The 14,610-nt window shown below is 39.7% G+C and overlaps 1 protein-coding gene across 1 annotated transcript in view; it reads right to left on the bottom strand.

The window, feature by feature from the left end:
* Positions 1-14,610, bottom strand: part of CNTLN (centlein) — a 396,875-nt gene that overhangs the window by 133,918 nt on the left and 248,347 nt on the right. Inside the window, exons 16-19 of the mRNA XM_075825669.1 lie at positions 13,888-14,411; positions 11,687-11,837; positions 8,624-8,708; positions 6,576-6,790 (exon numbers count right to left, since the gene is read on the bottom strand). Of these exons, the coding sequence (XP_075681784.1) occupies positions 6,576-6,790; positions 8,624-8,708; positions 11,687-11,837; positions 13,888-14,411 (975 nt within the window). The remainder of the gene's footprint in view (positions 1-6,575; positions 6,791-8,623; positions 8,709-11,686; positions 11,838-13,887; positions 14,412-14,610) is intronic.

Here is a 14,610-nt window from a genome sequence, read left to right as displayed (position 1 = left end):
AGTGGTCAAGTATTACATATTTTCCATAAACAGAAGACACAACTTCGGCCCAGATTTCCATATCAGGGATAATCTCCAAATCCTTTTGCTTGTCAAATGGTGCAAGACAGGGATGCCCCCTTTCACAGCTAATCTTCATTTTTATAATGGAGCCTTTCGCTCCGTCTATAAGATCTCACCAGAATGTCATAGGTATTTCCGTCGGTAATGTGCAGCATAAAATTGGACTGTATGCTGATGATGTGATCTTGACTGTAACCTCCCCAGTTCAATCTCTTCCTCATGTCCTGGCGAGTAAAGTCGCCTTCAGTAAAGTATCTTATTATAAAATTAATGACTCCAAATCTGCAATGTTACCAATTCACGTTTCTAAATCTCTTAAAAAACATATTTCTAAACTAGTTCCATTCAGCTGGGCGGAAGGCCATATATCTTACCTAGGCCTTAAGCTTATGGCTAAATCGGCGGATATGGTTGCCTTTAACTTTAAAGATCTCTGTTCCTCCATTAAGGCTCAAATTCAGCAGGTCTCTGATGTTATTATATCATGGGTGGGTAGAAAAAACCTAGTAAAGATGTGGCTCATGCCGAAGATTCTTTACTATTTGAGAACTATCCCTCTACAAATACCATTGAGGGTTATTACTGATTTACAATCCACACTTCTTAAATTTATATGGGCGAATAAAAGAGCTTGTATCTCTAATGATTTAATGACCACCCATGTGTCTAGAGGGGGCTTCGGTGTACCAAATATCTATCTGTATTACATGGCCGCTGTCCTGGCGGCGGTTAGGTATTGTTGGGACCCGAAGGTTAAAACTCAGTGGACACAAAGAGAGAGTGTCCATACCTTTCAATCAGATATTAAAGCTGCCTTACTGGGTGTTTTAGTAGGTTCGCGAACCGACCTCAGCTCTTTACCTACGACTAGGCATATGATTTAGATGTGGAGCAAAGCGGTTAAGGTATATAAAGTGTATCATTGTTCCCTAATGAAATGCCCATTCATATATCTTTCCCACTGGATACCTAATTTAGACCTCTCGGTGTGGTGCAAAGCAGGCATACAGCAGATATCTGACCTGTTTGAGGAGTTGCAATTAAGCTCATTTGCAGACTTACAGGCTAAATTCCATATCCCGAATACTCACTTGTTTATGTTTCTGCAAATTAGGCACTTTCTTCAGAAGGGTTCAGCAGCTCTCCAGGCCTCTGGACCGTCTTCAGTGTTTCAAAGATTCTTGGATTCGGATATTACATCGCTGAAAGGTTTGGCCTCAGCTTACTTGTCCTTAAACACCCACAGCTAATTTCTCAAATTGAAATACACGTCTCAGTGGGAGACGGATATGGGTCGGGAGTTCTCGGAGGAGGACTGGAGGGCTGCTTTACATCACTCACAAATGGATATCCAAACGTGTCAATCATATAGAAGCCGTTAGGAAAATTCAGTTTCGTTGGTACCTCACACCTGTACGGCTACAACATATGCAAGCCGGGGCTTCTCCTTTGTGTTGGAGGGAATGTGGAGCAAGGGGCACATTATTTCATCTATGGTGGACATGTAAATCATTCTACCCATTCTGGAAGCGTATCTTCCGCTACATATCAGAATTTGGGGGGAGCAGAACTTTTACCTTCCCCTGCATTGGCTTTATTGGATATGCAGATGGATGAGATCCCTTTAGAATATAGGTGGCCAATAAGGCATATTCTTATCGCTTCCAGATTCCATATAGCCAAGAGATGGAAAACAGCTGAGGCTCTGAATCTCTCGGAGGTGCTAAACAGGGCTTATCTTCACTTCTATTATGAATTGCACTTTGCTGCAGCTAAAGGTTATAGGCAAAAGTGTTTGTCTCAATGGGCCCCTTGGACGGAAATACCCCATTTTCAACTTCTGCTCAGTAAGAAATCTGTCACTCTGTGAATGTATCTGTGCTAACTTATACATGGTTTTCGTATCCTGTAACATCCTGTTCCTTTTTGACATCTCATATGTATAATTGCTTGTATTTATCACCACCACTCTTTGTATGTCTGTTTTGTGTGTCTGTTAATACGTCAGTTTGTCAACGTCCGAGGCACGTTTCTGATACGTAAAGGTGCAAGCTTTTTCTGTGTTCTGTATACAACACTGTGAGACTGTATCATTGGGATGTTGTATACGTTTGTATTGTACTTTGGAAAAATAAAAAACATTTGAATTTCATAAACAGAAGACACAAATATTTTTTTTATACAAGAGACACATTTTAAACACCATCGTATACCAAACCTTTCCTATTCGGCCTTCCTTTCATGGATACATGGCTCGTCTCCTTCACAAGATAGAATGGGAGTAAGTATAGATTTCCATAGAAGCCTGAGCATTTCCATAATCGATTATATAACAGATTTGGAGAGTAGGTATGTGTAAAAAGGGAAGATCGATAATTAAACATATACATTTGTCAATTTTTATGCGCCTAATACTTCACAATTTGCTTGGATAAGCCAAGCCCTTGCTAGATTTGAAGATTATAGAGGCGGAATTGCTGTCGTGACAGGTGGCTATTTCTTCAATTAATTATTTAACTTAACAAAACCGTAAGCTCTGACCTTTCTCAAATTGTAGGGTACATATAGTTGCGCTTAGATTTACCAGGTGGCTCCTTTAAACATCTATTCCCCCCTCCCGCCATTTATTATATATTATGCTTGTATTGGTACATTGTCATAGATGACCTGTATTAGGAACCTTTTACTGATACGAACTATCGGTCTATGTTTGCATATGTAGCAAATGATGCATACCATGTATTGCCTTGTTTTATCTTGTAACATTGTTTATTTACATCTTTTTTTATTTTTCAATGGAATTGATGTGCAAGTGATTTGTGCATCAATTCCATTGAAAAATAAAAAAGATGTGCTTTGTGAGCGCGTGAAAAACACATGCCACTCGCAAAGCACAGATGCAATAACGTAACGCACATGGACCAGATTTACGCGCATATTTCACACTCGTGAATCGGATACGCTCGTGTGAATGTAGCCTTAACCTTTTTTAATCTTTTTATTGAATTTTGCATCCGTGTGCTGTGCGTGATTTTCACACACCCATTGACTTCAATGGGCGCGTAGGTGGGTGAAAAACACACCAATATAGGACATAGAGTGAGTTTCATGCAACGGACACACGCTGCGTGAAAACTCCAGCATGTGTGAATGGCCCCATTGAAATTAATGGGTCCGTGTGCTGTGGGTGATTTTCACGCACAGCACATGGACGAGTTTTACGCTCATTCGAATGAGTCCTAACTAGTTCAGGACACCGTGCAGTGGGTGCAAGAGCACTGAATGATGCTCTTTATTGACGGGGTTTGATGTACACCTAAATCAAAAATAGATGGTCCTCCGAAAAACACATTTTAATAGCAAGTTAGACCAATTTAGGAGTAAATTTGGCTTTGTTTCTTAAAGAGAATAATTTTTTTTTTTAGTTAATTAAAACGAACGCTTGCCATGTCTTCAATTAAAGGAGTTGTCCTATAAAAAAACATTTATCACCTAATCACAGAATAGGTGTTAAATGCATGATGGCTGTGGGTACGACAGCTGGAACCCCCACAAGGGTCCTATGTCCCTCATTTGAATTGAGCGGGGTTACACAGTCATTCTTTCTCTCACTCACAAGCCCGACCTCTGCCATGTGAATGGAGATCTATGGATACATTTGGCAAATTTATGGCAGGTGCTTTTCCCGGTGTAGAAGCCAAACATTGGGCTCAAACGGAGTATGAACAGAGCCTTATAATGTACATCACAGTTCAGCCTCCCTGGGTCTATACTTATAGTGTCTTATCTTATTTAGGAAAAAATTGAAAGAAGCATTATTTCACTGTCCTCCCAGCAGGCTGAGCTGGTACTGGCTCTCGATGCTTACTTGATGCTGTGCTGAGTCATCATAGTATTGATAGCATAGCACAAAGGAGAAGACAGTAGGGTGAAAGCTCAAAATCAAGATGGTGTCTGATTAGCAGCATCATAGTAGAATTTTTATTAGTCTGTACCCATTTTATATTGTACTGATGTATACCCCTTATCTTTTTCCCTAGTGACAGAGGGAAAGGCCCAAGAGGGCCAAAACTTCTTCTATCCTATGTCATTAAATATATTCTCTACGACAAATCTTTGATGTTTGAACCGTTGATGAAAATTACTGTGAAACAAATAAAACCTAAGAGCACTGATTGGAGGGCACGGAGTTATTATTTTGAGTATACGTGTGGGTATATACCCTAAGGCTACGCGTGAATCTGGTCCGTGTGTGTTACGTCATGCATCAGTGTGCTTTGCGAGTGGCATGCGTTATTCACGTACTCTCAAAGCACATTTTTTTTTCAATTAAATTGATGCGCAAATCACACACAGCATGCAGATGTCCATCCGTGTGCTCTGCGTGATTTTCACGCACCCTTTGACTTCAATAGGCGCATAGGTGCGTGAAAAATGCACCAATATAGGACACGCAGTGAGTTTCACGCAACGGACACTCGCTGCGTGAAAACTCCTACATGTGTGAATGGCCCCATTGAAAACAATGGGTCCGTGTGCGGTGTATGATATTCACGCACAGAACATGGACGAGTTTTACGCTCGTCTGAATGAGCCTTCAGGCCTTATTCACACAAGCGTGTCTGTTTTGCGCACGTTGCAGCTACATGTGACACCCTTGCACGGTGCGCGTCTGCGGTTTTTACGCGCGTATGTCATCCATATGTCACGCGGTTTTTACGTCAGCAAAAAAAACTGAAGGAGGCGTTTTTCTTTTTCTCATAATTTCTTTAGCAACTGTTCCGTGAATCACGGGCAGCACATGGATGACGTCCGTGTGCTGTCCGTGATTTTCACGCACCCAATGACTTCAATGGGTGCGTGATGTGCAAAAACGCACAAGTATAGGATATGCAGTGAGTTTCAAGCAGCGGACACACACTGCATGAAAAACACAATGTCTGAATTTCCCCATTGAATTGCATAGGTCCGTGTGACGTCCGTTGTTTTAACGCGCGTAACATGGACATGAAATGCGCTCATGTGAATAAGGCCTTACTCTAAAGCACCTCCACCCATTACTTGTTGTGCAACCCACCCTACCTCTTGATATCTGATCAAAAGCAGACAGGAGACTGGACTGCAGGGAAGGGAGTACAATATAAAAAAGTGCAAGGCTTTATAAACAATCGTGTAGGAGGGGGGCTATGAGGTCTTGGTTCAACAGTAAGGAAATGACGGTTCCTACTGGATAACAACAGGCAGAGATCTTAAAAACTGTGCGTAATGAATACAGAAATTATATTGAAAACTTGTATAACTTTTAATTATACAAAAAATAACATTAATTTGCTGAAACCAGACAACCCCCTTTAAGTCAATGGGATACACCACCATCTATAATACAACAGAAGCCATGACTCCAAGAGCAACGCCTATCTGTTCACACTTGGGTTACTTCTTTACTGTCAAGTTTCTTTTTGATGTAAAACAAAAAAAAACAAAAAAAAAAAACTGATGAAGCCATTAGACGTGAATTGAGAAAAAAAAAAAAATAACGCTCATAATGGATCATGAGGGATTTGCCCAGTCCGCCATGGATGCTGTAAAATGGAATCTATGATGCCAGTATTTCGTGAGTTATGAGGGATATACGGTAACCGATTTGTTTTGCATCAGATCCTGATGGATCCATTTTAACTATAAAAGATCTGTTAGGTTTCCAGTTGTTTTTCCACGCTAATCTTCCCTTTAGTGGCAAGCTAAATCTGACAAGATGGAACAATGATGCCAGCGTAACCAGAGATAGAATACACTAATGAATGATACTACATAAAATAATCCAATTACAAGCATTAAGTCAGCATATGGAGATGCATACTGTATAAAAAGACGAACTGAAAAATTCACCAAAAATCCGGAAGCAATGCATTCCTATAATAGCATCTAGTTTGGAAAGGAGGCCTTTTGGTGCAATTACAAACATTTTCACACCAAAACAAGTATTATTATTTTTAAGAAAGCTTATTTTTCTTACATTTTTATTTAGCATTTACTTCTGTATGATATGCTGATTTGGTATCTATGGTAATAGAAGACATTGCACCATTGTAAGTAATCGGTAGCGCTACTGTTACTTATTAAAGTGCAGACTCAGCGCACCATCGACAGAAACAGCAGCTGCCCACTAAATAGCATTTGCCTTGGGAGGAAATCCATTCCCCTGACTACAACAGGGGAGAGAAGTGTCTGTGACCAGATGGAAACTTCCAGAAAGATTCTTAAATATCATTGTTTATATTATTACATAAGGTGCTATTATAGTATATAGCATTATATCAAATCACAGGGGTCAATAAGCTTCTCGGGAATAAAGTTCAGGTTACATTAGTATTCTTCTGTCTACTAGAGGCTAGAAATACAAAGCCGAACATAAAACGCACAATATTGATGTTCTTGGTGTCTTATTTAAGCACAGTAATTATTTCAGTAATAATCTTCCTGTTACATGCTAAGCAAAGTACATTCCTTACCTTTGCCATCTGCTTGCTGATTTGAAGTCTTTGGTGTGCCAGCTGCAGTTCAGATGCTAGTTTTATTTTATCTTTCTTCAACTCCGTCATAGAAGCAGTTGCTATCAGTTTTCTTTTCCGTACTACTGATACTTGGTGTTGTAAAGACGCAACTCTTTCCAGCAATGATGTCAGTGAAGTGCCAGGGCAACATTGCTGCCTCCTTTCTTTTCGTACTAAACACAAGAACAAAGAATATAAATATTGCAAGCACATTTAATACAACCATTTTCCTATATATTTTGGTTTATATATATTTATCTTAACAGCAACACGTATACATCTCAGTTTGTACTAAAGGGAATTTAGACGTTGCCTTTGTAGCACTGGGCTCTTGAGTTTGAATCCAACCAAGGCAATATCTACATATACGGACAATTTATTTTCTTTTATTTTGCGTATGATGGAATCAGACCTTGTGTTGTCTTAAAATATAGGACTCCTACACATATTAGGCTCTGTTCACAATAGCACCAAGACTTCCGCTTATAATAGAGCTATAACAGCAATGTCCGATCAGTTTTCAAATGGCTCCTGAACAATACGAATGCCCTTTTTGATGGCAATGATGGCAAGAAGAGCACAGAAGACTGCGGTATTCTTGCAATCATAAACCCCTGAAGGAATGCCAAAAGTACCAGTGTTAACAGAGCCACACATGGTCATCTAAATCATGACACTGGGTGAAGGACCTTTCAGAAATAAAACAAAACAAAACCATGTACTAGTCGGTAGTAAGTGAAGATATCAGAGTTTAGCTTTGCAATTGAAGGCTCAGGAAGTATCAGGTCACACAAATCAAAGAAAAGACATATAAAGATTATGGCCAACAAAAAGTTTTTAAAATATATTATTTTCCAATATATGATCATTGGGTATGTACTACTGACAAGGAATAGAAATTGAAACAGCACTCCGGGTTAGAAAAATACAAAAATGGTGTACATTCACTCATGCAGCGAAGCCTCAGCCCACACACTGGGGCATCTCTCAAGCTGAGTGGGGGCTGAGGCGCCGCTGCATGGTTGAATAGACACAATTTTTATATCTTGGAGTGCTGTCTCAACTTCTATTTGTTGTTATTGGCATTAGGAGTCAGGATTCCGCAGAGACGTGGACCCAACCTGGATCCCCTTATTGCTTGGTGCTGTTGTACCTTTGTTATAGCCAGGAACGTACTACTGATGTTCTGATTAATAGATCTTGCTACACTAACCTATCGTATTAACTTTTTACAGCCGACTGTCAAGTAACCATTACCAAATGGCTTATAGCTCTTTCTTTATCTGCATAACTTTCTACACAATAACAAATTTCTTCCACCTGTTTTTGTAAAAGAGATACACCGGGACTGCTACACTATGATTTAACTCACTCCATATGTAAATCCATGGCACTTTGTAATATAATTCTGCATGTTTTTCTATCGCCGTATCTTCAAAACGGTCACGTGATGCCTCCCACATTGGAAATTGCCACCTTCGTCAACACCTGTACATACTCTTCAGATCACTCTACTGGTGGACTCATTCAACATGCATGCTCAATATTCTGGTCTCACAGTGACTGTGTCACTTTGCCTCTCCTTAATGCCCACTTGTGCATGCGTCCAGTCCTCCTGACCAATCTCATAAGCTAAAAGTTATTTTGGGACATGTTGAGTTATTCTAAAGTCCCTTAACCCCCATGCTTCAGGCATGTATCTTGTAATTTAATGAAGATTAAAAAGTGGACGGGCTAACTCAAAAAGAGAGTAGGAGTATCGGGAGGATCGCTGGCTGAGATTCCAGCACTAGGCATCATTGAACTTGCAGTAGTGGCCAATGTAATCAAACCTGACCGCAGCCACAGCACTAAAAAACACAACACAGCAGTGAGAGAACATTTTATAATTTTGAAAATGATGTTAAAACCCCTTTAAATTAATTCATGTATATTAAAGGGGGTTTCCCATAAACATCATTTATCATCTACCACTCATACTCAATGACTAGTGGAATTCTACATGCCTCGCACTGTTGATGGATTACACTTTAATTTGAAATTGCATCTTTTTCGGCTTGTCTTTTTGGATCCCCTGCCATGAATGCAGTCCTGTAAAAAAAGAGTCCAGTGATCATATGCACAAAAAAATGTTGGGTAACTTTGCAAATACTTTGCTTTACTTATCCTTTGCTGATATTGAGTAACAGCTTAATCTCATGGTCCATTTACATTCATAGCTACATTCCGAAATTTGTCGTCTTTACATCATGGGACAGTACCAGGCTGAGACACTAGATCTTACGTAGAAAAATAAAATTGTCCCAAAATGGAATGCAACAGAGAACATTGCATTATAGGAACTCAGCAAAACAGTTGGGGAAGGTGTCTGTTAAACTCTCAAATTAAGGCTCTTTTACACTGCTCGACACTCGGCCGGTGGCGTGAGCGCCGATCAGCGAGACATCGTTGATCGGCGCTTGCTTGCTCCTGTCACACTGAGCTATGGTTGGGGACGAGTGGTCGTTACTCCGATCGCTCGTCCCCATAAATTATCATGTCAGCAGCGCGTCTCCCTGTTTACGCAGGGAGATGTGCTGCCGACAACGATGATCTTTTACTTTTTTTAAACGATACGACCAGCAGATGATCAAGCGTTTGCTCGTTCATCTGAAGATCTCTGCCCTTTTTACACAGGACATTTATTGGTAACGAGCATTATATTAACGCTCGTCTGCCCGATAATCATCCTGTGTAAAACCCCCTTTAGTCTAGTAGCAACCAGCAGAGTTGTGAATGCAGCTCTGGACTATAATACAGTCTATCTCTCAGGTCAGTACATTATAAGTAAAGCGATTAATTTATAAATTCAGTAAAATTTGGTGGTTTAACAAATGATTTGGAACCAAACGAAAACATAACTGGGAAGGTCAAAGGGGTTCAGAATTGAAGCAAACAATAAAAGAAGCAACAGAAAGAGGGTCACAAATTCTAAAGGTAAACCATACTGAAACGCCAGAATGTAACAGGTTTAGAGCAAAGATGGTGGATTGGCTGAGAAAAAAGTATGGTGCGCCGCTGTTGCTCAATTCAAAAGCGGTTGCCTACCGGCAAAAAGATGCCCTGTTTTCCAACTATTATGAAAAAAAAAAAAAAAAAAGTCTTTATTAGATTTGCAAAGGACAGACTACATAGAGTTTAAAAGTTAATGTCCATTTCTGACAACTGTCAGCATAGTGCCAGACGTAGAAACTCTGTATTAGAAAGGGTTAAGTGCCACAACCACAGAGCACTCCATCCAGTAAATTGATAGTTAAATTCTAAAGTTGCAATAGGACAATTATTAAAATGATGGTAGAAGCCCCCCCGACATGTTTCGCTACGATGTAGCGTCTTCAGGGGTATCGGGGCCAATGATCGCTGTTGCTCAGGCACGGACAAAAAACAGAAAAAGGATTTAAATTAAACTACAAAATAATGATCTGATCAGAAGGAGATCCAAAGGTCTCAGTGATCAAAACCTAGTCATCATGGCCAGGATACTCCTCTACATGCATTAAGACAATGAGTAAGGAGGCAAAGAATTTCTCCACCTAAAATGTTTCCATAAGTTTTCTACCATAAATGTCTGATAGATGCCAGTCCCACATCTAGGACCCACACCTAACTCCAGAACAGCGGTCCCCTGAGTTATCCCACCTGGTGAGACAACCGCTGGCGGCCAAGTGGAGGGTAAATGGAGAGGTTGCCGGAATTAAGGGAACAGCTGAGTTCTTTCTGCAACGCTGCTTCCACAACTCCCATAGAAGTGAATCTCTTTATTAAATTTCTACATAGATGCGGTGGCCTCACCAGGCAGGTATGGGGTCCCGTTTTGGAAACAGGTGAGGGTCCTGTGGATATGTCATAAATGTCTAAGATGGCAATACCCCTTTAAGAATGGAAGAGAAACAAAAGTTTGATATAAATATTCACTGAAAGTTAAATCAGCATATTGACCGTATTCTTCCAAAATTTAAGAAATTTCATCTGTGACAGCTACACATAGTTTTAGAACGGTATACATTAAATCTTCATTAGATTGCCACTACCAAAAAATGAGGTTAAGAATTGCAATTAGATTTGAATGAAACATATTTCCCATAACCAATTACATAAATTTGTTATGGTAACACAGATCAAGTTAGAGATAAACTAACCATAGCAGACCATGAATGTAGCGATTGAATTTGTCATCACAAGGTCATCTCTTAATTCAGGAGCCGCTGTGTATCTGGCACACTGATAAGCCTTACTGCATGCAGCAATAATGACCATATTAAGAACACTGGGAATGTAACCTCGTGAATAAACAAGGATTTAAAGTGGCATCTGCAGGCTTTTACATAGTATATTAGGAAAAAAATATACTGTGCACTAGGATTTGGTTTGATGTTCACACTTAAAAATAGACAATAACTAAGGGGAAAAACCCCAAAAGACAAAACTTGAAGCAGTGGAGGATAAGGGGTAGTTCACACGGTAGAGAAAATCTGCCTACAGGAATTTTTTAGGCAGATTTTGAAATGCCAGCGCTTTTTGAAGCGTTTTTTTTTTCCCCCTGTGTATTTTGCAGCGTGTGTTGGTGCTTCCTTTACCCGTATGAATTTAATGCATAAACAGCGGCAAAAAAAAGACGCTCCAAACGTGCGCCACAGGTTTTTCTGCCTCTCATTGCTTTCAATGGAAGGTCAGAGGCGGAAAACGCTCAAATAGCATGCCACTTTTTTTTTTCACAAGTAGCCAAAAGGCGATTTGGGCCATTTTAGCTATTTGGGCGCAGTTACTGAGTCAAAATCAGCGACAAAACAAGCTGTGTGAACTACCCAGAATAAAGATGAAGGTTGGCACCTAAAAAGTGAGCAAAGCCTCTTTGTGATGTGCAAGTTGACTAGATGGGAAACATTGGGCAAACTGATTTCACATGTTCGAGATTCACTTTTGGAAAACTGAAGAATAATGGGGGACGAATCAACTCGCTGATTACGGAATTAGAGGGGTCTATTATTCCCTTCTGGGCATATTATATAGTTATACAGCAAAATACATACATTATTATTTCCATTTCTCCAAGCAGCATGTGTTAGTTCCTCACTGCTTCTTTCTTCCATTGCACTGCTTTCCTCCGCAGAAGAAATGGTAGCCTGTGCTGTTTTTACAATAACTTGTCCTATGCTCTGGGATGATTCGCTCTCCGCATCACTAAGTAACAATCAGAGAGGTATTACAATTCATCATTAATCAGACATATTTCAGATCAAACGTCTACTAGGTAGAGAGAGAGTAATATAACAGCGTAAAACTGATTACACACACATACCCTCAGCTTATTAGGTTGCTTTTAAATAGGTTTTGTTTGCAAGATGCAAAATATGCATATAATAATAGAATAATAGTCCCTAAATTATTTTTGTTTTTCCCATGAAGATGAACATGTATCAGAAATTAAAGAGAGTGCTATTGGTCTACCTTCTCAGTGTATACTACTGTAATATTTCATCTGTACATAAAAATTATCAACACTCTACCATACCCTACTTACAGTATACATTAGCGGTTCTCTAGAAACTAGTCTGTCACAGATAAGTCAGGTCTTAAAGAGACTCTGTCCCCACATTATAAGTGTCATATCTCCTACATAAGGAGATCGGCGCTGTAATGTAGGTGACAGTAATGCTTTTTATTTAAAAAAACAATCTATTTTCACAACGTTAGGAGCGATTTTGGTTTATGCTAATGAGTTGCTTAATGCCCAAGTGGGCGTATTTTTACTTTCGACCAAGTGGGCGTTGTACAGAGGAGTGTATGACGCTGACCAATCGGCATCATGCACTCCTCTCCATTCATTTAGACAGCAGAATCGTGTTCTTACTAGAACATGATCTGCAGCCACATACACAGCGATTCTGCTTGATTAACGTTAATCAAGTGTCCTGATAATGAATACACATCATCATCCAGCCTGGACGTCATGTGTATTCAGAATCCTGACACTTCTGAATCTTTTCTGTAAAATTCCAGCAACGGATACGAAATCTCGCGAGATTACGGAGGTAAACGAGATTTCGTATCCGTTGCTGGAATCTCACAGAAAAGAGTTTGTGCTTGCCATGAGTAGCAATCCATTGTAGTACTGAAAATTGCCTTACTGGACATTACCCTTCTCTAGGGACCAAAAGTGTATACAAATTCTAATAGCATTCATGTATAAATTGTCATTTGTGTTGAAGTAGTTCCTTCACATTCATGAGCTATGGAGCATATACGGTTCACGGCTTATGATGATTAAAGCGGTTACCTGGAGAGATAAAATTGATAGTCTATCCTCAGGATAGGCCATAAATATCTGATTGGTGGGGGTCCAACTCAGCACCTACACTGATCAGCTGTTTGAGGGGGCCCACGGCGCCTTTAATTACAGCCTTCTTTCATTCACTTGAATGGGAGAAGCCTGTAATACTGTGAACCACCGCTATAAGTGTGAGCGTTTCTGAGGATAGGTCATCAATTTCATATCTCCGGATAACCCCTTTAACAGTCTCAGTCTATCTAATGCTAAATTTCGAAGAATAGCATCAAAGGTCAAACTGACTGTGCAACATAAAAATAATTATTTGTTCAGGTGTATGCTAAGAAGCACCATCTAAGTATTTTTATTTAATTTTTTTTATGAAATGTTCAATTAAAGTTAGTACAATGACTGTGCATAAAACATAGATGAAATAATTAGTGTGGATGGGTCTTAATTTAAGAGATGTTAAACAGCTTGTAGACATCTGGTAGCAAGCTGAAATGGGTCATTTAAAATTTATCTAACTAAATTAAGGGGGGAGGAGGCATTTCCTCCAGGATCTACATGTCACAAGATAACTAAATGGACTTACTAGGCTTGCCTGGGAATCCTTAGCTGTCAGTGGTGAATATGCAAAGGGCCTGCAAATTAAATCAACCTGCCAAACTGTCAATTTCAAGCCTCATGACTGCATGAAAATAGCATCACTGGAAGAAATCAAGCATTGCCTTCTTTTGGGCTTCCTGGCACCTATTCAACTGCTCATACAGTTGTGGCTAATTTTGCATGCAAATTTCAGTCAATAAGCTCAGAACAAGACCTCCCAAGGTATTTCAAAGGATCTGACAGCGTTTTTTTCTGAATACCAAATCGACAGTAGTTGAAATTCAATCTCCATTTGCCTGTACTTTGCATATGCACAATGTCCCCTCCACAGATCTGAGTTAATGAGAGCCGTACCTGTCTTCACTCACGTCCTCCCAGCCGTCTTTGCTGAAGTTCTCAAATACGCGGCTCATAACCTTGATAGATTGATTAAGAAAAGCCTGGTGACGTCTCAGGGAAATCTTCCTGGCTTCATTTTGTTTAACCTTGCTTCCCAATTCTTTTCTCCGGCCTTGTCTATCCAGTTTTTTTGGGACAGCTATGGCCTTGTCCAGCATGCGCTGTAAGAACTGAACTTGCTTTACCAGTTCCCGATTTTCACTTTTCAGCTTGTTGCTGCCTGCCAAAAGTTTCCTCAGGGTTGTGACTTCTCTACACAGGTCATCCTTCCTCTTCTCTAGAGCTTCTCGGTCTTGGTTTACTTCCAAAATGTCCCAATTCATTTCCTGTATCTTTTGCTCTTTTAAAAATGCATCTTTTTGAAGACAATTAATAGAGGTCTTTAGGAAGGCATTCAGTTCTGTTAACTCTTCATTAGCCTCCTTCAATTTCTTAGCCACAACCTCTAATTCAACCAGCCTTTTATCCAAACTGCTTACCTATTACAAATCAGAGGGATTCAATGTTAGGTCTTCATCAGCAGTTTATTAAAGTTATTATTATATTATTATTAATTGCATGTTGGGAACATTTGTTAAACAAGTCTACTATATAACGATGTATGGTTTTACAAATAGTATGTAAAACTAAGGCTGATAAAAATATAATAGATATGTTTATATTTAAAACCACCCACCA

The sequence above is a fragment of the Rhinoderma darwinii genome, chromosome 1, assembly GCF_050947455.1.
Source record: "Rhinoderma darwinii isolate aRhiDar2 chromosome 1, aRhiDar2.hap1, whole genome shotgun sequence".
NCBI lineage: Eukaryota > Metazoa > Chordata > Amphibia > Anura > Rhinodermatidae > Rhinoderma > Rhinoderma darwinii.
The sequence above is the reverse complement of the archived record's forward strand: the minus strand, read 5'-3'. Positions and strand labels throughout refer to the sequence as shown.